The sequence below is a fragment of the Lampetra fluviatilis genome, chromosome 2, assembly GCF_964198595.1.
Source record: "Lampetra fluviatilis chromosome 2, kcLamFluv1.1, whole genome shotgun sequence".
Classification (NCBI taxonomy): Eukaryota; Metazoa; Chordata; class Hyperoartia; order Petromyzontiformes; family Petromyzontidae; genus Lampetra; species Lampetra fluviatilis.
The window spans coordinates 7,516,984-7,542,808 of NC_136276.1; the positions used below are offsets into that span (position 1 = coordinate 7,516,984).

Genomic DNA, 25,825 nt, shown 5'->3' on the forward strand with positions numbered 1-25,825 from the left:
GGTACCACACCATGGAAATATATAATCTCCACTAACTCAGGGCCAACAATGGAGGCGAGATCTGCCACTCCAACTTTCAAATTAGACGCACAGTCGAACCCCCTCTTAACGACCACCCCTGTTAACGACGAATCGCTTACCGACGGGTCTGCATAGAGCCCAATGTGTAGTGTATAGTAGTCTAGTGTATAGTATAGTTTATAGTAGTGTAGTGCCCCCATAGAGCCCAATGTGTTCGCTTACCGACCATTCCCCTGTTAACGACGGGCTGTTGGAGTTACAGTAAATATGAAGTAATGCATTGATTAACCATGTTTATTTTAATATTACGTGTTTATAATGTTTTTAGTATCTTAATGTATTAATATCCGTTGTTTAAATATTATAAAGTAAATTTTTTGGACGAAAAAGGGTAACTTTCGAAAAAAAGGTACTGTATATTCAAGCTATGCAGGGGACAACATTTAGTTCATTTTCACGTGATTTTTTCCCCAAAAAAATAAATAACAGCAGGGTTCGTCAAGCATTAGATTCACAAATGCTCTTGCTGTGGCCCAAAAGAGACATGGCCTAACCCTAACCGAGACATAGATGTACGTATTGGTGAGTAAAAAAAACGAGATAAACGAGCAATAATAGAGAGTGGTCGGCAAGAGATAAAGATTTGCAAGATGAAAGGGTGATACCGAATTTGAGATAAGCGACCTGGAGACAAGTGGTCGAGATTAGTGGTCAAATGACCTTACGTCATAACACCTGTACACGTGACGGAAGAGCTCACGAGGCCCGCCAGGACAAGATAATTTTACTATGTGGTCCACTGAAAAAAATCGTCAAAGAAGCCATATCTATGGAATATACTAATGAATACATCCTAAAAACTACAGGGAAACTCTAAATGCTAAAGCCTTCCCCCATCCAAAAACAGTTTTACGTTTGTTTTCTAAATGTAACGAAATCATGAAAAGAAATATTTATTTCGAACTAGAAAATGTATGCTTTGAGACTTATTGTACAATAACTTTACAATAAATTATGATATAGATAACTTTACACCACTATTGCCAACGAGGTTTTTAAGGGCACTGATTCCAACATTGTCTATGTCATCAAAACCACCCTTATAGCAGTAAGTCTTGAATGCCACCTATATATTTTTTATACAATCACACGGGATTTAAAGCCACCTTTTCCTCTCAGTGCTCAAAGAATGAAGGCTGATCCAGCAGCTGTATAATTATAAATAATCCTTTCAAATGTGCAAATCCTGACAAAGCAGCCACATTCAGACTGCAGTGCGGGTAGGGGGGGATATTAGGTCAGATGTCTGTAGCTGCTATAATCCACATTTGGTACAAGTGTGACTGATTTGTGTATGAATCGCTTGCCCTTCTTGCAGGTATTCCAAAGAGTATGATGTTTTGCTTTGCGTGCTTAAAGACATTCGAGTGGATTTGGGATTTAGGTTTAAATCACAGATTAGACACTGCACGTCAGAGTAACCTTTTAATGCAAAAAGCAGCTGCAGTCAAACTCCATTTATCTGTGACCTGATTATCCATTAATTTGTTGATCCTGGGTCGGCAAAACCTACTTCTCTCATCCAAATATCTGGGGGCATGGCCATCAAAACCAGAACATGGTTAAACGGATTTATTCGGCAAATACAAACACTTTTCTGGAGTTGGGACCATGGATAAACGGAGTTAATCCACAAAATCTGTGTCAAAATGAATATATCATGCAGTGCTGTACATGGTAACAAAGAATGCTGCTGTGCCACCGAGTGCTTTGCACGTTGCTGTATGCAAGTATCTTAGGGACAGGTACGAGGGAGCTTGCTCGCCATCTAGTTAGGAGAGACCCAGTAGGATTGGTGCCTGAGGGGCAAGCGCTTGCTGATTTCGACCTTGCTCTGTGCCGTAAACTTTATCACAGAATGGCCCTCGAGGGTCCACCGTGGCCTCGCCTGCTGGCAGCGTGCCATTTGGTGGCGTTTTCTTTCACGTCTCGCAGGTGAGCGGGGCACTTCCAAACGTTCGGGGTCAGGACCACAGATAAACAGGGTTATTAAAGAAAATTCTTCCAATTATCCAGCGGTGGGGGGGGGGTTATCCATGGTCATGTCCACCCCCCCCAACCTGGATGAACCGAGTGAATCCACGGTTGGGACCCAAGATATTCAGAACCGGTAGAAGTCATCTCTCCGTCTACTCCGAATAAACGGAGTTTGGCCATATATACACACGTACTGTACGAGTAAAGCCATGAATGAAGGCTTCACTGGCAGAGTTAAGAGCGTTGTCATTGTGCAAATGGAGTTGCAAAAATAAACTTGGGATTTCGTTGACCTTGAAATGTTACTCTTGATTTGGGAGGAAGAAAAACCGGTAGGCATTAATTAGGGTTTGGTGTAGCCCTTCAGGGGACCATTACCAGAAATAATCTGATGATGGTGATAATACCCAGAGAACACTGGCAGATTACATTGTTTTTCCTAGGGCAGGCAACCCTGGGCCATGAAAACATATTTTTGACAGAGAGAAACAATTATTTGTGTATTGACGACGGTAATAACTACCACATGTTTGTATGCAGAAGATCCACTATGGGATTTTTTTGCCTCCTGAACTGGGAAATAAAAGGTTAACTATATTTATTTAACTAAAATAAAAAGTGTTTTGTTTTCTTTTTTTGTTAACTACGATATGTTTAATGGAGTTTGTTTATCAACAGATGTGGCTCTGTAGCACAGTGGTAAGCGCACTGTACTATGAACCCGGCGATCCGTATATTATTCCTGGCTACACTAACGTGAGTGACACACGATATCCGGACTGGTCCTGGGCTCCCCCTTCAACACACTGAGCAGCATGAAGTATGGCGAAACAACCCCCATGATCAACGTGACGTCCAGCCGTGGATTGACAAAGAACGGACAATCATGATTAAATGTAACACTTAGGCTTTCATGACCAATATTATCCATAAGAGTTTTTTTTAGGTTAGAGCGCGTTAATATAAATATGTCGTTAAACCCACCCGACACAGCCAATTAGTGAGGTTGATCGCGTCACCAAAAAAACTTGACAGTTTCTAACTAGTACAGCACACCGGTGTGTTGGAGAGGTGTTGGAGAGTTAACCCACAACATTTACAATTCGAGTAGATTTTTTATTGTAAATGTTGTGGGTTTACTCTCCAACACACCGGTGTGCTGTACTAATAACGAATTGGCAAGTTCTGTTTAGGTGACAAACCTTACTAGTTGGCTGTGCCGAGTGGTGGTGGGTTTAACAACACATTTATATTTACACCATCTCACCAAAAACTCTATTACGAATCATTATTAAATTATGCACAGCTTAAATACAGTGTAATGTTTTAATTGCAATGCTTCATCTTTGAAATACATTGCATATAAAGTGTATGGCTGGAGAGTCTAGTGTTTTATCGATATTCAGGACATGGTCACATGGCCTAAACATTATACTGTATTCACAATTCACTTCAAGTTAAGGTATGCTAGAATAAACTACCATTTTCCTTTCGGTCATTCAGTTCCATGTTGAAAACGCGATAGTGTAAAAACTCATACATTTCTGAATGATTGTAAACAGTGAGAGAAGATAAACTAAATGTTTTAGAACAGCACAATTGGACACGTTTGTAACTGAAGCATTTTCAACGTTCTGAAGCTAATCTAAAATGACAAACTTTCCTTTGTTGATTAACGAAAAAGGTTACATACTTTGTCAAGATCAGGTTTTCTGTTATGAAAGTAAAAATAATCAACCCGAAAAACAATAACATTTTAACAAATGTGTCAAAATGTGTCAAAACACACTTGTGGCGAGTTGGTTTATATAACTAAAAACAGTCGGCAAGCCACGAAACAGATTCTTGGCCTCGTTACTGGGAAGTGATCCCACACCCACGCCATCCAGTTACTGGGATGCCCTTCCTCACTATAATTAACCTTGTGGGCACTGCAACATGATGCATTTGGGCTGAAAGGCAAAACCCAGTCACCCACGCAACATGTGATGGCTGCACTGCAATGCGCAGCTCAGCTGCGTTTGCTATGCCAGCCTTCCGCCGTGTTGCCACGCAAGCCACCTTTGCACATAAGCCACTTTTAACAATTTCTCACCGACTTATAACCCAATGTAATTAGTCAAAATAAAATTTGAGTTTCCTGACAAAGATGGAAACGTGAATAAAGCCTAATACAGCTCACCGTGTCCTAAATAAATACATCTCCTTAAAGACACCCAAGTTGTCATATTCCTCTACTGCTATCTTCATAACAAACAAAAAAGTCACCGCAAGCGTGTGGAACTTTTCTGCGCTAGTGTTCTCACTTGTGCTGTTATAACTCTTTGACGTGTTTTCGGGTTTTACCGCTTGTTGCTCGGCATGTCAGACGTTTCACTCCACACGCTGGGGCCTTCTTTACAGGTACTGAAGATTTGTTGTTTTAACTTTTTGACCTACCCCTACTGGACATCTGCGGAAAAAGCTTCATACCTCATCGGATTTGTCCAGGATAAATAAAGATTCTGATTCTGAATGAACTCAATTCAGAAAGAAGCATGCGGAGCGAAACGTCTAATATCATACCAAATAACACAAGGTACTACACGAAAAACACACCAGAGAGCACATTGCGTTGTACTGTGTTGCAAATGGATCCTATAATCTCAGATTAATTATTGCTCAAGAGAATAAATAAAATTATGACAAGTGCGATGCTTGATGTTGACGATTTAGACATTTTCACTGTCATCTCAAGTCCCTACCATAGCCAAGAGATACAGCGTATTACACCACACTGCATCACTGGACTTTGTAACAAATACATCGAATTTTGTACGGTTACCACGGATAAGTCACAGAACTGGACATCGTGCCAAGTTTATTCTATCATTGGTGTTTTATCAAGGATAGCAAATGCAAGGATTAGAGGGCGTTTAATCAAATAGAATTGGATTTTTTTTCAAAGTAGACTGTTTTAACACTACTGCCGATGTAAGGCTTTATTATTTGACAATAAGCAATATGTAAATACATACAATTCAATGTAGCATATGTAAGCGCACAGTAGCAATAAGTTTCGGTGAGTATGTATATACATTAAAATGCAATGAATGTCCCTGTTTCATCAATTACGTGTAGCTTACTTTTGCAAAACAATACAAATGTAAAAATATAGAATTGCTTTTGGAAAAAATCTAAATATTAAATGCATTGTCGACGATTTTTTTTATTTACGAAAAAAAACATACAATCGGCATGCAACTACACAATACGAGCGCACGCTGCAGCTCTGAACGCCATAAATTTCAATGTTTTTTTTTACCGTGACCCACATTTCAGCTCTTTCCACAAAAAGCCTGTTTTAATATCTAGATTGAAATAAATATGTTTATACTAGCCCAGCCCGTTTGTGTCCGAAGCAATCACTAACATCCGACAATTAACAGCAGGTGACCGCAGTGTTGATGTCTGGTTACTATAGGAGACAGACGGCATCAGACAGATGGAAGAATGCAGACAGGCTGTACAAGTGGCCATTAATAAGGTCCTTTGCCTCTCTGTTTTGTTACCACTGAAGTGCACCATATTGACAGGGTATCATGTGCTGAAGTGCTTTACCTTAACGTCCAATAATGGAGATGTACCAAGGCCTCCATTTCGGTTCCAGGAACCTGGAGACCAGGCCACTTGCTGAAAATAAAAGGGAAATTTACTTTTTTTAAGTGGAAAGCTAAAACGGTGTAACACTACGTATAAAAATACATGGCAATTTTTTTTACTAATATTTCATGTAAAGGAAAAAAGATATATAATTAAAACTTTTGACTACCAGCCCTTAATACTTATTGAAGATACATTCAAATGTAAATAATCAATTGGCTGCTTCAGTGAACTTATCCATAAAATAACAAATAAAATAAAATATTAACACGCTTTTAATACTGTCACTGAGGAGAATGATCTCGACATTTGAACAAGTGGCCTTATTCTTAAGTTCTGAAAACCTTAGAGTGGTGGCACGGTGTTATAAATCCTGGTCACCGCTGATATCAGTGGTGATATCTGAACTGGTACTGGGCTCCCCTTTTACTATCCCACACTGACCAGCGTGGTGAAGTATGGTCACACAACCCCCACGAGTGACACAGGGTGTACACACCCTGTGCTCATGAATACTACACACATTGCTCTGTAACGTCAAAGCTTGTTGTGACATCGTGCACGCTGGCTTGGCTGACGCAGTTGGCACTGCGTTTTTGATTGCTGTTTTTCATGTTACTTGTCATTTCTATTTCCATTTCCGATTAAATTTTTTCACTATGAAGTTGGAAGACATCGGGTCCCAGCACACACTAGATTTCACTATATATTAGTAAATATTACCATTATTAAATTATGTTTAAAGCCAAACATTCATTCGGGCAGCACCATCTGAAAATATAAAAGGAAGTCTATGTTACACTGTGTTTATTTTAATGTCTTCTATTTTTTTGGTAGGATGCCAACGCTGACTGGCACACGTAACATCTCTCCCTTTGGCTTAAACCCCTTTCCACATTCAGAGGTTTTCTTCTGATAACTCTCGCAATAACATTTCTTGGAACTCACCAAGTGTTTTCGGAAATGTAAATTAAGTTGTGTACTGTAATAACTCTGAGACATTAGGAAACTAAACACACTGGAATTACATGGTCATTAATACTGACTTCTATGTAGGTATTTCCATAACCTGAACAAAAATATTTTAGCAAAATTAAGTTTGTGGAAAACGCAGCCTTCTTATTTGGGGATAAATATTAATTCGATTTAAATGTAATATCATATTAAATGTTGTAACAGCAGGAAATTCTCTTTCTGGAAGGGAAATGACACTGAACATTTATTATAAACAGAAGCAAGGAAGATTGCTTGCGTGTTTACACGGAAAATTGTCTCCTTCAAATACTGTATTAAAACTTTATACGCTTGTTTGCAATTCAAACCAGTATAAATATATCTGGGAACATTGTATCAAATTAACCTATAAGTGTAATAATTTACAGTATTATAAATATGGTGAGTATATTTTAACAAGTGGTTATTATTCAAGTGCTGAAGCTTTAAAGATTTGTGACAATACTGACCCAAACACATGACATGGAAGCATGTTTGCGCAAATCTGAATGCAAGTAAAAGCCACATTTTTACGACGTAATGTTTTTCTTCATATAACATGGTTATAACAAAAATAATAATCGAATTGTTTCAGTGTTGTATAACTGAGAATCATTGCACTCTAGGTTTAGTCACATCGTTATGAGCAGAAGAGTGTGGTTATTGATTTATTACAGGTTGTTGAAAATGCGCTTCGTGGAGTGTAACATTTCAAGGGTGAGAACGTGCCACAATACAAAACCACATGCATGATTGTGACAAGTAAGGCATGATAGGGGCAAGTAAATATAAAACATGACCGTGCCAAGGAGCCATGTTCATATCTAGGTTTCTAAAAAATGTATATATCAATCAATGGACAAAATATAAACAAATTTAGAAAAATATTTACTGAAACATGATACATTTTCAAAACAGATTCTACACTTCTACGGGGAAGTTCCAAGTTTATCCTTTTCTCTCTCTCTGGGTTTTTTGTTTTCTCTCTCTGCCTGTGTATTTAGTGTAGTTTTTCTGTCTCCACTCGTTTCTTGTCGTTCTTATGTTCTGCTCTGTCTGTGTGTCTCCGTTCCTCTTGTTTTATGTCTTGTCTTTCTTTGGAATTTTCACACTTAAATTCTAACTTAACAATATTTGAAATACGTAATCGACCAGGCTATGCGTTAATTGTGTGTTGACCGACTCTCCGTGTTGTATTACATAACATTTCGATAATTTGCTAGGTTTAATTTAGTGTGTTCTTTCTCCCTCTCTCCTAATGTTCAAGCTTGCTTACTTTACCAGGCGTTCTTCGTATTCATTGACATGTAAATTTTTTCTCTAACCCCTCCAACTCTCTCTGCATCCGCCCCCCTCTGTCTATTTAAGGCCTCTCCACAGAGACAATCTCCCTCTCTGTGCCTGTGTTACTCTCTCTCTATGTATCTTGGTGATATCTGTCTGCTTATATGTCTGTCTATAGTTTTCTGGTTAGATTTTTGTTGCTATTTCATTTATACCTGATGATGATTGCTTGTGTTGCAAACGAAACGTCGTATGTTATTATTTAATTTATTATTTTATCTTTATACGTGACTTTACCGAAAGAACCAAAGAATATATTCTACATGATTTTTATAATAATCTAAGTATCGTCTCTAGAAAGCCTCTGTAAATTGCCGAATTTAAAATTATATTTCATGCAATTTCCAAATCTAGATGCAAAGCCTCAGATCTGCGAATGATGGATGCCAGTCACTCGGTCGAGTTTTAGCAACATCATTGGGCTGGTTACTGCTTTTTGAGTGACAAATGATGTTGAAAATGACAATGTGTGACTGCACGGTGAATAATCATTTAATTACCAGAAAGCATCCATGTGAATGCCGCACCAATGTGTTGTAACTGATCTATTTGTGTCAGTTTCAAAACTTCGCACAACTTGCCCAATGATGAATGCGACATCTGCGTTCTGCTCATTTTTTTCCATTAAACCTTCTTCAATGTTGCAGCAAACATTTAACAGAAGTAGGCCATTACATCACAAGGGGCACATTTTGTGTGTGTGTGTGTATATATATACAATTACATTTGCGCAGCTGAATTGATTATTAATATGTCACAAATATGCATTTAGACTATTTCGATTATTTTTTGCTGCTAGAAATGTCCAAATGATAAGCCACTTTTTTGAGTGATCATTTGTGGCCAAGGCTTCTTTTGAAAAATAAGTTAACACCTCAGTGGGCTTTGTCTGGTAGAATAGGGATGGTTTAGTACGTGTTTGGGTGATTTGTTTCCCTTTCTTGTACGTTGCACTACTATCGTGTTTTTGTATTGTTTATTGTTGTAACATTCTTACCCGCCCCAACTGGACATCTGTGAAAAAGAGCTTTATGGCTCATCGGATTCCTCCAGTATGAATAAATATTCGGATTCTGAGTCTGAAATTACAGACCCAAAGTTGTCACCTAATATATGTATTTGAGAGTGGTAAGAATCACGTGGTTAAAGCACAATACTAGCAGTGACATGGCCTAGCGGTAGTGCTTCTTCCGCCTGTTGCAGAGGTTAACGGTTCAAAGCCAAAGGCCACTCTTCTTAAGACCGTTCACAAAAGTATGCCATTGTGTCCCCAGCGTCATGGCACGAACTTTCCAAATTTTACAACTAAAATTTATCTGCAAACTACCCATTTGGAATCTACGTAACAATCATTGACCCTTAATGAAAAAACTTGGCCAGGATCCTCCTGGAAAGAGTCATGAGACCCAGTGAGGTTTCCTGGGTAAAACATGTGTATTGGATAAAAGACTGCACTGCCAGTGCGCCTTGGCCAGACAATACAATCTCAATATTCTAACTGGTTAAGTGAATTATTATTTTTCTTGGTTCTTTCGGTAAAGTCACGTAGAAGGGGAATAATAAAATAATAGAAATAAAACAATACAATTTTGACGACGTTTCGATTGCAACACAAGCAATTATTATCATCAGGTGTGAAAACCACAGCAATTTTTTTTTAAAAACAGTGGCGGGTTTTTTGCACACCTGATGATGATTGCTTGTGTTGCAATCGAAACGTCGTGAGAATTTTATTGTTTTATTTTTATTCTTTTATTATTTCCCTTCTACGTGACTTTACCAAAACAACCAAGAATATGAATCCCTGCAGTCACGAAAGCTTTAAATCGAAATTGAATTATTATTGTTTTTGTTGTCATTAATATATACAATCAGCATGGTAATAAGTGTTTGGAAAATGCATCCTAGCACTGTGCTAGACACCAGAGCAATGACGTCATGTAGTAAGTGAAGAATAATATAGTGCTTTATATTTATCCATTGAACCAATTTTAATGAGCCCTTCAAATATTGCACCATAATATGCGGCTGCTATGATCTGTAGGGACATTCAAATGGAGAATGCATCATTGATAATTACATGGAACTGAGCTACTGCTTTGAGCATCCTGGGGCTTCATATCTGGTCTCGTGAATATAAGTTTTAAGCAACATTGTGACTCCGCATTCTTGTATCTTTAGCTGCCATACAGCTACAGTGATGCACGTGTTAGCTGTTAGCAGCATAAACACGGCACCGCAGCACTGCTGACTTTTTTGACTCGCGTAATAATGTTTTGTAATTTACAGCCCTTTGTCAATCCACTGTGCTGGATGAAGACCTCCACACACCATGTCGTGGCTAGTGTTTGTCCACACTTCACAAGCAATGGACTGACTTAAATACATATAACTAGGTTCTCATAGACTGTTCTCATGTTCCCAAAAGAGCACAGTTGTGGAATGTTTGCCCATTGCATCTTTTCCAAAGAAATTGCACCATTTCCCAGTGTGTGTGTGCGTGTGTGCGCATAACTTGTTATGACACCTCTGCAACTGTCCAGTTGCAGCACGTGGAATTTTGTCAAGTGAAAGTTCATGAGGCCATATAGATGCATGCTTTGTAACCAAAGTTAACTGTGAAGGAATATTATAAACACGTCACAATTATCATCAGTGTACACCTTTTAATCTATATGCCATTGAGTCTGGTTAGTACTTCACTTGTATTGGAGACTACCTGGAATCAGGGTTGAGCTGTGAGGTAGCCTGGATATGTTTATAGACCAACACAATATTACATCCATCAGGGCAAAACTTTGAGTGTGATTGCCTTATTTAGCAGCTATTTTGAGATGCCATTATTAATTCGAAATGCACTATATAAAACATGATTGATATTATTCTTACCATTCGTTATTCACAATACTGTATGATAATCTACATCTGTGACAATCAAGGTACTAAACACATCCTGCGTGAATTTCTGAAAAATACTTTAAAGCATTAATACACAGGAATCATTTACGAGTTTTTTTTTTGCTTTTTCAAAGGGCCACGGACTCCTAAGCTGAAATCCTGAGTAATTTGGGAGTGTAACTTAATCCACAGCTCAAGCAACGGTCGGTCGTCTAATAGGCTCCCAAGTGCCAAGTTACTTTCCACCTCAATTACAAGCACCTAATAGCTCGCTTCAAGCGAATGCTGCAAACACAGATTTTAGTTTTTTAAGCCAGCAACAATGGGACATTGTTTGCAATAGCAACCTGCTGCAGGCAGAGACTGCACACAGGCAATTCACTACCTAGGTTGGGAAGGGCTTCTTGTCTGATTCACACATACAGGGGGTGAAATAGGTAAAGGTGCAACCCTGCGATAACTTGCTCACGCCGCTGCTGGCGGAAGGGCGACCGCTTGAGAGAAACCCCACAAAGCCACTCTAGAGAATCCCTCGAGATGTTTTGGTTTTTCAGCCTACTTCTATACTGGCCAGAGGTCTTGAAAGAGGTGCGAACACCCACACTTTACAGCCAACACACACGGGACCTGCCGACCCTGCCGAATGACCAACTGTGATGAACACATTTTTATTATAAAACAGGGTGGGAGGGGGGGGGCAGGGATTTCAGAAAAGTGGCCATTGTTTTAACTGTCACACGAGTGTATGAAATCGAACTGGCGACCTCTAGGTTACAATAATACGTGGCAGCATCGCATACTGTGGGAGTGCGTGAAAATACGTTTTATTTCAAAAGTGGCCTTAATAGTAAAACAAATATGCCCTAATCATGAAGATGATATCGGAAACCTGGTGTATTACACTTACAGTGTAGCACTGGCTGTCATTCAGGCCAAAAGAGCAGATTCTTTTTTCAAAAAGGAAAAACACATATATTTTATATCTTTTAGTTACCTATGTATGCCTAAGCAACATGTATGATATATGCTTAATATGGTATGTAACTTAGTAATGAAACATTCAATGTTCATCTAAAATATTCAACCTGGGATGTTGAAATTGCTAATATAATCATACTTTTACTGAAGCAAACTACTGTATACAATTTTAAGGAGCTGTTTTGCTCAATGAGCGTTGAGGTGGTGCTCATTTCCCCTCTTCAGCCTGAAGCCTATCGCAGCGGGGTGAGTCATATCCACAGGACAGCCTCACCCAGTGGTTTCCCATTTTATACACTCCAGAGGGATGATGGACCAGGTCGACCGGCAGCCCGGGCTTAGAACTCGCAACATTCCGATTGTGTTCGTTCACTATCCCGCTGAACAACCAGGCTGGATAAAGCACGCTATTCTAAAGCAATACATGTAATAATAACATTTAAGGGGGGAAATGTTAATGCAGTAAAACAAATTTCGACAACATTCCTGAGTAGCGAGTGCATTATTAAGTCCATGACATGCCTTAAGTGTCGGTTTGAGGGGTTTCAAATTCCCAAAGGTCCCTGCACACTTGCTCCATTTACAGCATTCCAAGAGGGCAAACAATGTAACCCGATGTGGCCTATTCACTGCGCATTCTGCTGTGGGAATAGCGTTACCTCGCCACCGCGATGTCTCTGTCTGCCCATCTTAGTGTGACTTGGCAAAGCTGACAGGAGGAACCCAAGAGGGCCACCGCAGTGCAATCGCACGTGCGTGCGAGCACGTCTGAGAGTCACGTGCGATCCCCGGCACAAGGTGACGGTGTCCGTTTATCTAAGTGCTCAGTTTTGTTTTTATGTTTTGAGAATCTGGCATTGTTATGAAACCTCTTCAGGCCCTGGGATGATTCATGGGGGGTCACTGAAGGGGATGTGCATGGTGCCTATCTCCCCGTCACATAAGGAAGTGCGATGTGATTTAAAAACGATTTGTCGCAGCACCCCGATTAAAGGGCTATATGTCCACAATACATCTCGACCAGCAGAAAAACCATCCTCAAAACACAAGCGTGGTTTTTATTAATAAACGTGTATAATCTAACATTTTACAAAGAAAAAAGCATTGGCATTACTGGCATGCTCGAGTATTGGAGGAAAGGAATACAGATTTGATTTCTGTGCCACTGAAAGGCAGTCAAACACCCCCCCACCCCAAACGGTGGGGACGACATGTGTGCCTGAGTTAAGTATTCTATCAGGGTCACCGAAGTTTATGAGCACACATTCTGCCGAAATAAGACCTGCCAAACAAAAGAAAGTATATAGCAAAAAAAAAATGGAATGTTCCACGAAGCAGACTGGATTTTAGCAACAAACCAAAAATTGTGCTTTCACAGTCAAGAAATATGTTAATTGCATGCGTGTGCTCATGAGAATGCTTATTTTTTTAATTTGTAATTTTTTTGGGGTCTGTGGAACTCACTGGTTTGGCGCCGGCCTGTCTCGGGGGAAGCGATGTCCCCGTCAGCACTGGTGAACCAGCTGGGCTCGTCAGCTCGGGAAAGGGGTTGGGGATGTTGGGCCAGGATGCGGCCTGCAGCTCCTCCTCCTCGTTTGCCCTCCTGTCCAGCGGGGTTCTGCAAAACGGCAAAAAGGTTAAAAGCACTCTCTGTAAAGTCAGCGATCACACGGAGCACATTTGTATGCACGCGCAAGCAGGGACGTGCAGGACATCGGGGCTCAAACGTTTAAGTTATGCCCAGACCTTGCAGGCGGCCATCGACACGCTCGTCAGGAAAATGTGAAGACTATTTAGTGTCTGGATCCAAAAATCTAACTTTAAAAAAACACAGACTCCCATAGGGCATACATACACGATCAAATGACTATGGAGTTGCCATCTTAAGTTACTTCATTATCCAAGCCAAAGACAGCCTGGAGTCACCTGAAATCACCCACCGTGGAAAACTAATGGAAACAAACAACCCATGAAACCAACTGTAGGTCTACCAGAAAAAGATCACCCACACAATCCCTGATTCAGCCAAATTCAACAATGACCATTTTGCGGGGTAGGCGAGCAGCAGCGCAACGTGTTGACAAGCTCTCCGTTAAACATGCGCTGAACGTAAGTTGGACAGTTTTCTGTTTTTCTTCGCGTGACCATTGACGCGCGCTCCTCGAGGGGGGCCATTAACCAGTAACAAAGGTCACGACGGAGGTGGTCATGCTGATTGACCACTTTTCCGATAGTCAACGGTGTCCGAGGGTGCCGGCGGCTGCGGCGAGATGTTATCTCCCTCGCCTGGTATGCAGGAGGTTGTGGGCTCGATCCCGACGTATGCATGCTGAACTTCTGTAACCAACCGTGCTAATCAGTTGGTAACTTGTCCCTGTGATAGTAGAAGATGGTTGCACTGGGGTCACGTGACAGGGCTGTTGTGTATGTGATGATGCGCTGGAGGAGCCTGTGTTTGTATTAGTAATATTCGTTTCCTGGGTAAAGGCATCGGATGGTGTTCAAGACTTCTTCAAGAACGTGCTGCATGCAAACCATACACTTGTGTGCATGTGCGCACACTGAACTAAAACACATGCACACACACCAACGGGTAAATCTTGCTTTACCTAAGAACCTCGTGCCATTCACAGTGGTGTATCTTTTAGCAAATTAAATGGTAGATAATTAGACATTAAGCAATAGCCAATTATGTAATGTTCGACATAATTGCTTGAATTGCATTGCCATATAGTAATTAGAAAAGTTGGAGTATTTATGGAATTAACCAGGTGTTGTGGGCCGCTGTGAGGCTATTGCATCAGCAGAGGGCAGTGCAGTAAAATCAATAGTTGTACTGTACTATGCTCCAACGTCTGTGCCCCCCACCGTCATCAACCAGCACTGACCAGCGTGGTGAAGTATGGTCAAATAACCCCCACGACCAACACGGCATGGGGAATTCCCTCAACCAGTACTTACAAAAAGGAATGCACGTGTAAACATAACATTTGGTCTGAAGTGCTCTTACATTTGATAATAGAATAGTTGCACACAATATACACAACATCAAAGATCCCCTTTCAATTCACTTAACATTTTTCAATATAAAGCGGCCATGTAATCCGCCAGCTCACTGCATCAGTGAAGGTTTGTGTTTGCAATTCGTCATGTAACTTTCTACTACGTACATTACTGCATTCCTATTCATATACGAGAGGTCATTCATTTATTTATGTTGCCTTCTGACAACCTTAATAGTTGGTACCCCGATGAAAATGTACAAGTAATGTTAAACTTTTTATATAATGACGTACAAAAATGTTTCCTATGTTAGTCACATATGTAACTAAATGATTCCGATAGTTTATATTAAAATCTTGTATACACGAGATAAAGAGAATGAATAAGCCCTATACCAAAGATGGAGAGTTAATCATCCATTAAATTTTTCACCCTCCATGCACAGCGTACAGATCATAAATTATCATTCGAATTTAATCCTTTTTGAGATCTAAAAAATTTAGAAATGTAGCAACAACAGAGTGAATAAGTAATTTAGTCCATTTCATCATACTCAGTTTACACCATTAAGAATGATTATGCCACATTGGGACAGATAGTAATGGCAACATGTAACACCTTTGGAAAAAAAGTTATTTTAACGCGTTCCTCAAATTCTATGTTGAATATAGAATAATTACCATAGTAAGGACGTACAGTATTAACATGTGTTTCTCATGGAAATGGCTCCAAAGGTGAACAACAAATTTGATCCCTGTTAATACTTTCTGGGGAATGTCGGCCATCCTCGCTGCCAAAGGCCTCATTGCAACAGAGAGACTATTTGATGAGAAAATTCCAGTTTGTATCCAATGCCCGATTGCGGTAAGAGGAAGCACATTGACTTTTTTGGCACAAAGTAATGGCAGCCTCTAATAAAGTGGAATTTGTCAATAGATATAGTTTTACAAAAGTATTCATATTTTGTTTTTCCAGATGAAAACTAAGTTTGGGAGTATGTTTGGCAGGTGACTGGTCTAGTTGGAGGTAATGTAGAATGTATAAAGGTGGCATTTCGGCTATACACGTGTACTTTTTATTACAACGTTTTAAAATACATTTTTTTATTTTATTTTTTCATAACGTAGCCTACTGTGAAATTTATAGCATAAATTGCAATAGTGGACATAAAAAGAAACTTGAAAAGAAAATGAGATTATGAAAATCTATTACAAATCCTGCAGTTTCTAAGTCTGGAAACTTGTGTAACAGTCTGTGGTTTAACCATCATCTGCGAGTTGCCACAAGCATCCCCCCTATTTGCTTAAGCCCTGGATTAAAGAGTATGAGAAAGATACATCTGTACAAGTTTATTGTCCGGCATTTGTGATTGTTTCATGGCAAGGTATAAATGAACATACTACTTATTCAAAATAAGGAGATACATGGGAAACCAACCTTGTACATGCTCTCTGAAGCAACTATTGACCCCTAACCTAAACAATTTGTCAACTACTCCATCTGTGAATGTTGCCTGCATTCGAATGCAGGCAATTTTTTTATGGACATTTGTCACCTACGTGTCACCGTACACCGATGGAAGGCCGACAAAGGTTCAAGAGGACAACGGTCTGACATTTCCGTTGCGATAAACAATTTCCATGTCCACGTCGGCAAAGATTAACGTCACAATCAACTTCCAGAATTAATGTTGTGTTCACATAGCAGAGGAAGCGTTGCATTTGGTAGCCATCGGCAGCGAATTTCAAATAAACATCTTGGTTTTGTTAACAGGTGCAGTCATAACAAAGTCACTGGCCTCTTTACCACTCTATGACTTATATAACCAAATTAAGTCGGTGCACACTGTAAATATCCCTTTTCCAAATATTACGTGGTTGTTTTCTTGCCGTACACGCGTAGCCTACACCCTTGTTTTGACGCACGCCGCAAAAAAAAAACCCGTCTCTGTAGCTTTTTTGCAATATGACCATGAATACCGGACTGCTCGAATGTGGACCGGTTGAGAACGACGGACGCCTTGGTGCAGCAGGGAGGTGTCCCCAAGCTCACGAGCGTCGCCCGGTTGCGGCGCGACACGTGACATGCCAGGGCGAGAGGCTGTGACGGCGGAGGAGGCGGCCGCGGCGGCGGCGATGGAAGGCAGAGCGTGGGCGGGCGTCTCCCTGCCGTCAGGCCCTGCGCAGGGCTGCAGGAGAGGCACCGAGTCGGCAGGGCTGCTCGAAGCGCTTCCCGTTGACTCCGACGTATTCATGTCATTGACCAAATTCTCCAGGTCCACATCATCATCTGTAGAATTTGGGCAGAAGAAGACGGGCGTATTCACATGAGACATTGAACGGCACAAGTGGGGGGTGTTTTGTATGTGTCGCTCTTGTAATGTTTGGGAATAAATGTGTATTTTGGGGGTTTCTTTTACACACAATTACTGAGCACAGACCCAGCGGCCTAAAACATTTTCGAACCGAGCAACGAACGGCACAATCAAAGTTGTCATAGATGTTACCGTAAGAGGGAATTGTTGCAACTGCTCTTGAGGTTTGATTTTTGTCAGACTATCAATACTTATATTTACACTTATTGATAGTTACACATATGATGATGTAAAAAATATATGCTAACATTTCTGGATGTAGCAGTATGTAGAATTTGATGTCTGTCGGGCTGCTTTGAATTTTTAATTAATTAACTAATTAACTCATTGGAGTTTTTCCAATATTGTGAAATTTTTGCATTCAAAGGACATGGTAACTGAAATATCCATTAATTCTGCATTAATTGTTCCCATTAAATTATATGCACTGAAATGCCCAACAGAAATTATATGATTTGCATATGAAGACTAATATATGCATTTTATACCACTCAATACATTTTCAAAATGTGAGCGAAATATAACAAACCACAGACACAGAGATAGCAATTTTACATAAAAAAAATTTTTTAACTCATCACCCTGAATTGTGGGAGAGAATGCGATTCTACATCCCTGTACAAAATTCTATAATTGTCATATAAATCGATCCAATTTTCCAGCGCGAGCACCCCATCCCGCAGCACATAAATTAACCTGGATGAATAAAAGTGCGTCGTCGCTCTCAGCTCTGACAAAAGGCCGCGTGAAATTAATAGGCGGCTAAAACGTTCACAAAAGACCCAACCAAGCACCGCTTGCATTTTGCAGGGTTTTTTTTTTTACCTTCGAGCAGAGCACAAACGGCCGCATTGTGCTCACACGCCCCTGGGACGCGTGAGCGTGCCTCACACCAAACAACCCGTGTGCCAAGCCCAAGGTGACAAAGACAGCAGGCCGCTCTCCACCGCGGCCAGAGTGGGCGGCGCGGCGCGGCATGCAAATGCAAAAAAAAAGCATCGTGGCCCCATTTCCCGGGCAACGGGCAATATTAACGAGAGCATTTATATGACGACAGCGACATCAGACACGAGTGTCATGCAACAACTGTGGGCTAGGATCCAGGCCCGGGTGGCCATTTGATAGCCACTAACACCCTCCAGATACACAGTGGATTTGCAAAACACTACTGCTTCTGTCCTTACTTGAATTTCATGTTTTGGCCTTTTTTTCTATTCAGCCATTGTGCGGTGTGTTAATAATTCAAATATGTCAAATATCACTTGAAAAATTCTAGGAACAATATTGCAACATTTTAAGGAAAACGATTCTTGGATGAGTGTAACGTATTTACAGTTTAATGCAACTAAAACAAAAGAACGCGTGGCAGAGCCAAAATATGTATTTTTTTAAATTGCCGCCGATAAAAGGTCGAATTAAACCAGAGTTGCTGTTTGAACTTAATCATTCGCTCTGATTTCATCGTGGTGCCATGTACCACATGCAAAAAATGAATCAGATTTCTTTTGTATCTAATGCATACATTTAATTACCATAGCAGCATTTGTAAGCAAAAACATGCAATTGTCAATGATAGCAATGCACCTTATTCTCATATCTATGTGCACAATTAGATTCAACATAATATTTTAGCAAGACCATTCCTGAATTGTTCTGTACAATACCGCCATTTTTTTTTAACAATCATAATTGAACGGTGATTTTTTTACTGAATTATGACAAAAATAAACGATTACACATGAAAGTACAATGTTAAAGTGGACAGAGAGAGAGACGAACCTATTCTCTTAAGCAGTTCCCTTAAACTCTAGAGGGATATTTCAATTACACGGCTGTAACTATGATCACCATTTGTTTTCCTTTTAGGTTACAAGACCAGTTATTCCACATGTGAAATGTGCGATTATATTTTTCAGACTTCTGCTAAAAGATTTAAAGCTTCCCCAAAATCTTCCAGGAAATGACAGATGAGGCATGTGTGTGTTTGGTGTTTTTTTATTCCTTTCAATTATGGCTAATTAAATATTTGTTTATATAAATCTTGAAAGGGTTAACTGTCTTTGTTTCCATGGTATACAATTACTTGTGTTTATTTATTTACAGAACCTTTTCCGGGAGGGGACTTTGTGCTCTTCATGTAGCTTCTCTGCAAATCTACCACGAGCAGAAATGCAACTAATCTACAAATAAGTGCCACTGGAATGCATTGTATAAGAAAATATACAGCATATGGAATATGAACTTGGCAGCTGTGTTAAGCACAGGCTAAGCATATCCGTTGTTCTTTGAAAGACAAGAGAGGCTTCCAGCTCAACTGAGCCCGAGGCGACACTCATCTCCTCCTTACAGCCCTGAGCCAGTAGTGGAAATTCCACATTCCTATGGCAGGGGTTCGTATTTCCATTCGACAACCACTGTTGACTTGGCTACAAAGTTATGCTGATTTTATCGACACTCGAGGTGAAGGACTGAGTTCACCCCTGAATCGCATTTGAACTCTGAACCTTTGGCATGCACCTTTCTTTACCAGTGCGCTCACCCAGCCAGATTATATATTCATAAATACTGCACCTTAGAAACGCATGAAAAAACAACTTCGTATATTTACGTAATACAGTTACGAATCATATATCCAATTCATATGTTAGAATATAACGAGTGGAAAGCACTGTTCATACCTACTCAGGCTTCAGGGAGTAGAGCAGTGATGCAGTGGTTAGCGCACTACGCTGTTCCATTCTTGGTTACGGCTAACATCAGTGGCAAATTATATCTCAACCGGTCCTGGCAACTCCCCCACCTTTCACCAACCTGCACTGCATGGTGTGATGAAGTATGTGGTCAAACAGCCCCCGTGACCAGCACGACATGGGAGGGGGGGGTCTTCATCCAGAAGTCGATTTACACAAGGACTGTACATTTACCTTTAACTTTAATTGTATCAATGCTCGTAAAGCACACCAAGGAGTATGGGTGCCAATATCATAACCGGCCAACCTTTCATCTGAGTGCTGTTGTTAACCACATTATATATAAGACATTCATTTGAGGCCAGGTTGATAGAGGAGAATGCAACAGCCAATTCACAACCCAATTCCACTGATGTTATAATTGGCTAGGAATAAATCCCAGGTCACTGAGAGCATAGCGCAGTGTGCTTACCATTACGCCACCTTTTTCATAAGAACACACACGTGCATGCGTAACTGATCATACATGTTACCTACCCTGGGGAGGTCAGAGGAATTAGCAATTCATACGCAGTACAATGTATGCATTGATATTACGTGCGCTAAAAAAAGCAATTTACATAATTACATATTTTAGTTTTTTTTAAACAGATGCCCCTCAATGTTAAAACCCTGCATGGGGTTCTTGAAACAGCTGTTTCATCTCACTGGTTGTGACCAAAGCCATTCCAGCGAGTCGTGATGGGGAAAAGGTCAAGAAACGCGAGTGAAGAAAATCATTATTGAACTGTGCACTGGGACACAAAGTAAACTGACCATGTATGAGGGCCTTCTTAAGCCAGGCTGCACAGAAGCTGCTTTTCAGCCATGACATCACAGGCAGCTTTGGAACTACTGCAATTTCTCTCTGACCCCCCCGTCTCACCACCACCTATAATTTCAGTTAACGCTGCCAGCACGCCATTGTGACGGGAACTCACGGGCTGTAGTGTGAGCTTTAGTGCCGTGTACAGGGTGCCGATGAAAGGTAGCGTGCATTATTGTACAGTTTTGTCAATCCACTGCTGAAAAAATACTTCCCCGCACCATACTTCACCGAAATGGTCAGTGTGGGTTGGTAAAGTGGGCAAGCCCAGGACCGATTCTTAGAACTCGCCACTAATGTTGCCCTTGGCGAGGAATCTAAAACTAAAGTTGCTGCGTTGTCACGGTGCAGTAGCGCTAACCACTGTGCTTACTGCTCCACCCCATCATTCATTATTAAAGAATTACAATTAGACAGCAGTTTGAGCTACGTCAATCAAACTATAGTCACACGAGTGGTGTTCTCGTACAAGTCCCATTGCTCTAAACCTCTACGCATCCGACGTGGTGTTGGTGACCCCACATTGCATTGACATCTCAGAGGGTCATGGTTATTTTGGTTATTTTACAAACGTCTCGACTGCGTGATGTCTTTGGACATATTTATATTTTAATGTATCTCTTTCATAACAAAGGCATTTAACTAGACCGTTCAAAACTACTCTCTCATTTGAATCCTTCAAAAATGGATGTTACATTCCAGGACGGTGATACGGGGTTGGCGGATCACACAAAGGTTGTGAAACCCCCTTGCTGTGGGTGTCGAATTGCCATACCCTGGCAAGCCAGAAGATGGTACAGCAAGTGTGGACTAATCTACGTCTGCCCCATCTGTATCGGACAGCATGCGTGAGTTTTCTCCAGCTCGTCTGATTTTCTCCCAAATATTCATAAATAAGGGTTTGCACTTTAATAAACAGTCTACACTGCTGTCCACTTGTTACTAGTTAGTCTTAACGGGTAGCAAAATACTAAAAGCTGGTAAGCTGTAGGAGGGACAGGCCACTCCTTAAACGACTGCTGATATAACTGCCCTCCTAAGCAGGCCAAGGTGTCCAGCCTGTAGTGTCCAGCAAACGTTCGCCACAATCTTCCGAGTCGCTGCTCTGCAGTTGACCTCTGCTAGGATGTTTTCGGGAGTCCACAATGTTGCCACCACTCAAGGGGAAACGGGCCCTTAAAGCTTTAAGGGAAACTGTCTTGGCTAACTCGTAGCAATGTCAGATGCATTCTCTCAACCAGTCCAATATCCGGAGGTTTGAGGAGGCATTCACCGGGACAGCGTTTCTGTACTAAACGAACAGCCGCTGAGAGCCAGACACAATGCAACTCCGACTGCAAATGAAAAGGAGACACCACCTTCAAACTCTTCCTGCAGGTGAGCGATAGCTGGTAACCCGCATGACAAATGATCGTGTCCCATCCTGATGCACTGACAGCAGAAAGACCTCAAATGGCTAGCATAGACCTTGTATGTGGATGCTATCCTTGATTTCAGCAGGAGGCCCTACTTAGAAACCCCGTGGTTGGTAAACCTTACCCTTTAAACATCTAGGTAGTCAACTGAAAATGCCTGAAGTCTGGACCTGCTACTGCAGGTCCTCCTGAACCAGGAATGTCCATGCAGGGTGCATCCTTAATTCAAGGTGTTCTGAGGACCAGTACCATCTTTCCCAATGTGGAGTAGATGGTGAGGACTTGGGGAGGCTTTCATCCAACAGTGGATCTATCATGTTTGGTGATGAATATTGAATGACGATGCTTTATTAACACTGTATTTCTCCCATATTATTCTGTCATTTCATATTGTATCGAGTTGACAATGTTGAGTCATCACCACGTGTGTCAATTGGCTGAGAAGTCACGTGAACTTAATTTAAGCCTGCAAAGAGTCTAGAATCAAAGTGTTGGCAATGTGAAGCCGCACATAACCAGTGAACTGCTCGCTGTTACTCTAGGCTATGCACAGGCGGCACATGATGCAACTAATACGCAACCCTATGTAATATGGCCTTTATGGCTATGGAGCTATGTAGCTGCGATTCTGTGTACAATGTGCCAATTGTATGCGCCTAAATGTGTTTACAGAACATGTTGTACCAGCTCATGTATGGGTGGGGGGCAGTTGCAGATATTTTGAGAGCACACAGATTTACAATTCACCGGCACCAGCATTATTATTATAAAAATTCCTTGGCTTCGTTCCTTAATTTCACCTGGCTTAAAATAGTTCTAAGTCTCTGACAGACGACACATTAAAGATGATCACAGCAGATGAAAATATCTTGTCCGATGAACCTACGCATTTTTAGAAATAACCTCTTGGCAGATGGTCACTATTCTATCCATTATGAGACCACCAGGTTTTGTGCTGCATTGCCATGAGTTGGGATGCTGCCGTGGCGTAATGGTGAGCACACCGCAGGTCCCTGGATTGATTTGTTCACCCGGTGGGGCAATTCAAACAATCCGCAGGTTTCTTAAATCCCTTTGCTTCTGCCCAACCGACAGTAAAATAATGGGCACACCAACAGTCAGCTGATCGGTAGGTTATGAAAAGAGGTAAAGTGTGAGTACACCCACCTCTTCCAAGACGTCTGGACAGCATGGAAAAGTAGGCCAAATACCCGGTCGAGGGGTTCTCTAGAGCTCTGTCTAGTGGCCAGCAGTGGAGTGAGCTAGGATTTTCAGAGCTGTAGTTTGACCATGATTGACGCCTTGCATTATTTAGATATTCAACCTAGATGATTGATTGACCTCCAAAATTCAAGTTTATTCAACTAGATTGTGCTTTGCAAAAGTTGCCAGGAGACACCAGCTTCTTTTGCAGTTTCTCCGGAATGAATCACAAGAGGTATTAAACCATCACACTCACAAGCCAGAGAAGAGAATAAAGTGGCCACTTTCTGTCCCTCTAACCCACTTGTGAGGTTAAATAAATAATCCCTCGGTCATACTAATTATACAGTAGTACGCAAACAGCACGAAGAAATTTAAACCAGAACTACATTGTATATGATTGTTTTGTTTAACATGGTCTGTTAAACGTAAATTACAAGTTGTAACTCATGCAAGAAACAGCACCATTAGGCATTCAAGGTTGACTGCTTACAATAGCATTCACCCATGCAAGGAGCACAACCTCAGCGGTCCGTGTTTGCAAAACATGTGCTCACTTTGGCAAAGCATGGGGGGAGGGTGGAAGGGTTAATGCTGTGGGGTAGGTGAGCTGCAGGGGAGGGAGCAAATCACACATGGGCAGGAGGAAATGACTGCCTTAAACTCAGCCTTTACACTTCATTTCCCAAGGACAGGCAACTCGAGTCGGCCTGATTTCTCCCTAAAACTTCAGCCAACGGCCAACTTAAGCGGCATTTACATTTTGACGCGTAGGCTTTCGCGACCAAAATTATTCATGATGCTTTTTTTTGGGGTAAGTATAAATGTGTCGTTAAACCGCCACCACCCGACACAGTAAGGTTTGTCACGTAAACAAAAATGTGCCAGTTAGTTACTACTTCAGCCCACCCGTGTGTTGGAAAGTAAATTCACGAAATGTACAATTTGTGTATAACGTTTCGCTGGTAATTACATCCAGCATCATCGGGCAATTTTTCCAGAATTCTGCTTGTGGATCACGGTTGAGAACATGCAAACTCCAAATATACAGGCGTCAGGGTCGGGATCAAACCCACGACCTCTTGCATACCAGGCGAGGTAATTAACATCTCGACACTCAAATGTTACTTTTTTGTCATCTTTCATGGCGCAGAGCTCACACGGATCACTCACAGATGAAACACGGCGTGCTCACAAATTGTGCAGCATTCAAAAAGACGAATATGCTGGCACACCGTGTCGGCCGCAACTAAGTCACTTTAAACGTAACCAGCAGTGTCAAGTCAATGATTCACAATCTGATGTTACCTCTGCAGTTGCTCATGACTAATTCGCGTCGAACTAGGTGCTGACAAGACAGCGACAGTGCCAAATGGAGCAGCCATGCCCACCCACCCACTCCTTGTGGGGCAGGAGGCACGTAAAACGCGTGGGAAGCCGTTACCCTCCCGGCCAAATTTCCACGTGTTCGGCCCAACATGCACGGGACAGCTGTGGGAAGCCTCGTCACTCAGCCGTAATACTTACAAGGACGTCAATGACACACACATAAGAGAGTACGCAATTCGAAGGAGTGTGCTGTGTTGTTACCTTCAGTATCCCCCCCCACCACCACCCACCTCTTTGGGGGAAAGCTTTTTTTCACCAACTTGTTAAAATGTAACCCTAAGTGACTGCGGTAATATCCCTACGCAAGGGGAGAAACTGAAACTTCCTTGCTCGAGGTATGAATGGGCAGCAAGTCACTACACGCAAAGCAAAGAACCAGCGATCGTAAATCAGGGGACCTTGGACTATCCCGTAGACGCCAAATATTGCACATCTCTGGCACATTGGTTTACTACACATTTTAAGCCAGTGGACCACGAGGCATATCCACTCGCGCTTCCAAAACACGCAATAGTGGAGTGATAAGGTAGACAATGACATTAATCGTTAATGAAGAGTTTTAAAGAAACGGCACTCTCTTTTGTGCGGCGCACTATTTTTTTGCGATTTTTAAACGGCGAGTTAAAGGTGTCTGAAAACGGACCGCTTTGAATGTTCCGTAATTGCCGCAGGTTAAATGTACAAAACATCAGAGGTGGGACAAAGTCATTGTTATGCAAGTCCAAGTCGAGTCGCAAGTCATCAAATTCATGACTCGAGTCTGACTCGAGTCCAAGTCACATGACTCGAGTCCACATCTCATAGGTGGGACAAAGTCATTGTTATGCAAGTCCAAGTCGAGTCGCAAGTCATCAAATTCATGACTCGAGTCTGACTCGAGTCCAAGTCACATGACTCGAGTCCACATCTCATAGGTGGAACAAAGTCATTGTTATGCAAGTCCAAGTCGAGTCGCAAGTCATCAAATTCATGA

General features: G+C 41.3%; 1 protein-coding gene across 4 annotated transcripts in view; it reads right to left on the reverse strand.

Moving 5' to 3' along the window:
• LOC144940977 (growth factor receptor-bound protein 14-like) overlaps positions 1-25,825 on the reverse strand; it is a 134,033-nt gene that overhangs the window by 39,289 nt on the left and 68,919 nt on the right. For 2 of the 4 annotated variants that reach the window (XM_078867458.1, XM_078867456.1), the window contains exons 4-6: positions 16,896-17,205; positions 13,378-13,531; positions 5,659-5,730 (exon numbers count right to left, since the gene is read on the reverse strand). In XM_078867458.1, coding sequence (XP_078723584.1) covers positions 5,659-5,730; positions 13,378-13,531; positions 16,896-17,205 — 536 coding nt within the window. Of the gene's footprint in view, positions 1-5,658; positions 5,731-13,377; positions 13,532-16,895; positions 17,206-18,115; positions 18,224-25,825 lie in introns of those variants that run through there. The other 2 variants (XM_078867455.1, XM_078867457.1) reach the window with 2 other exon arrangements.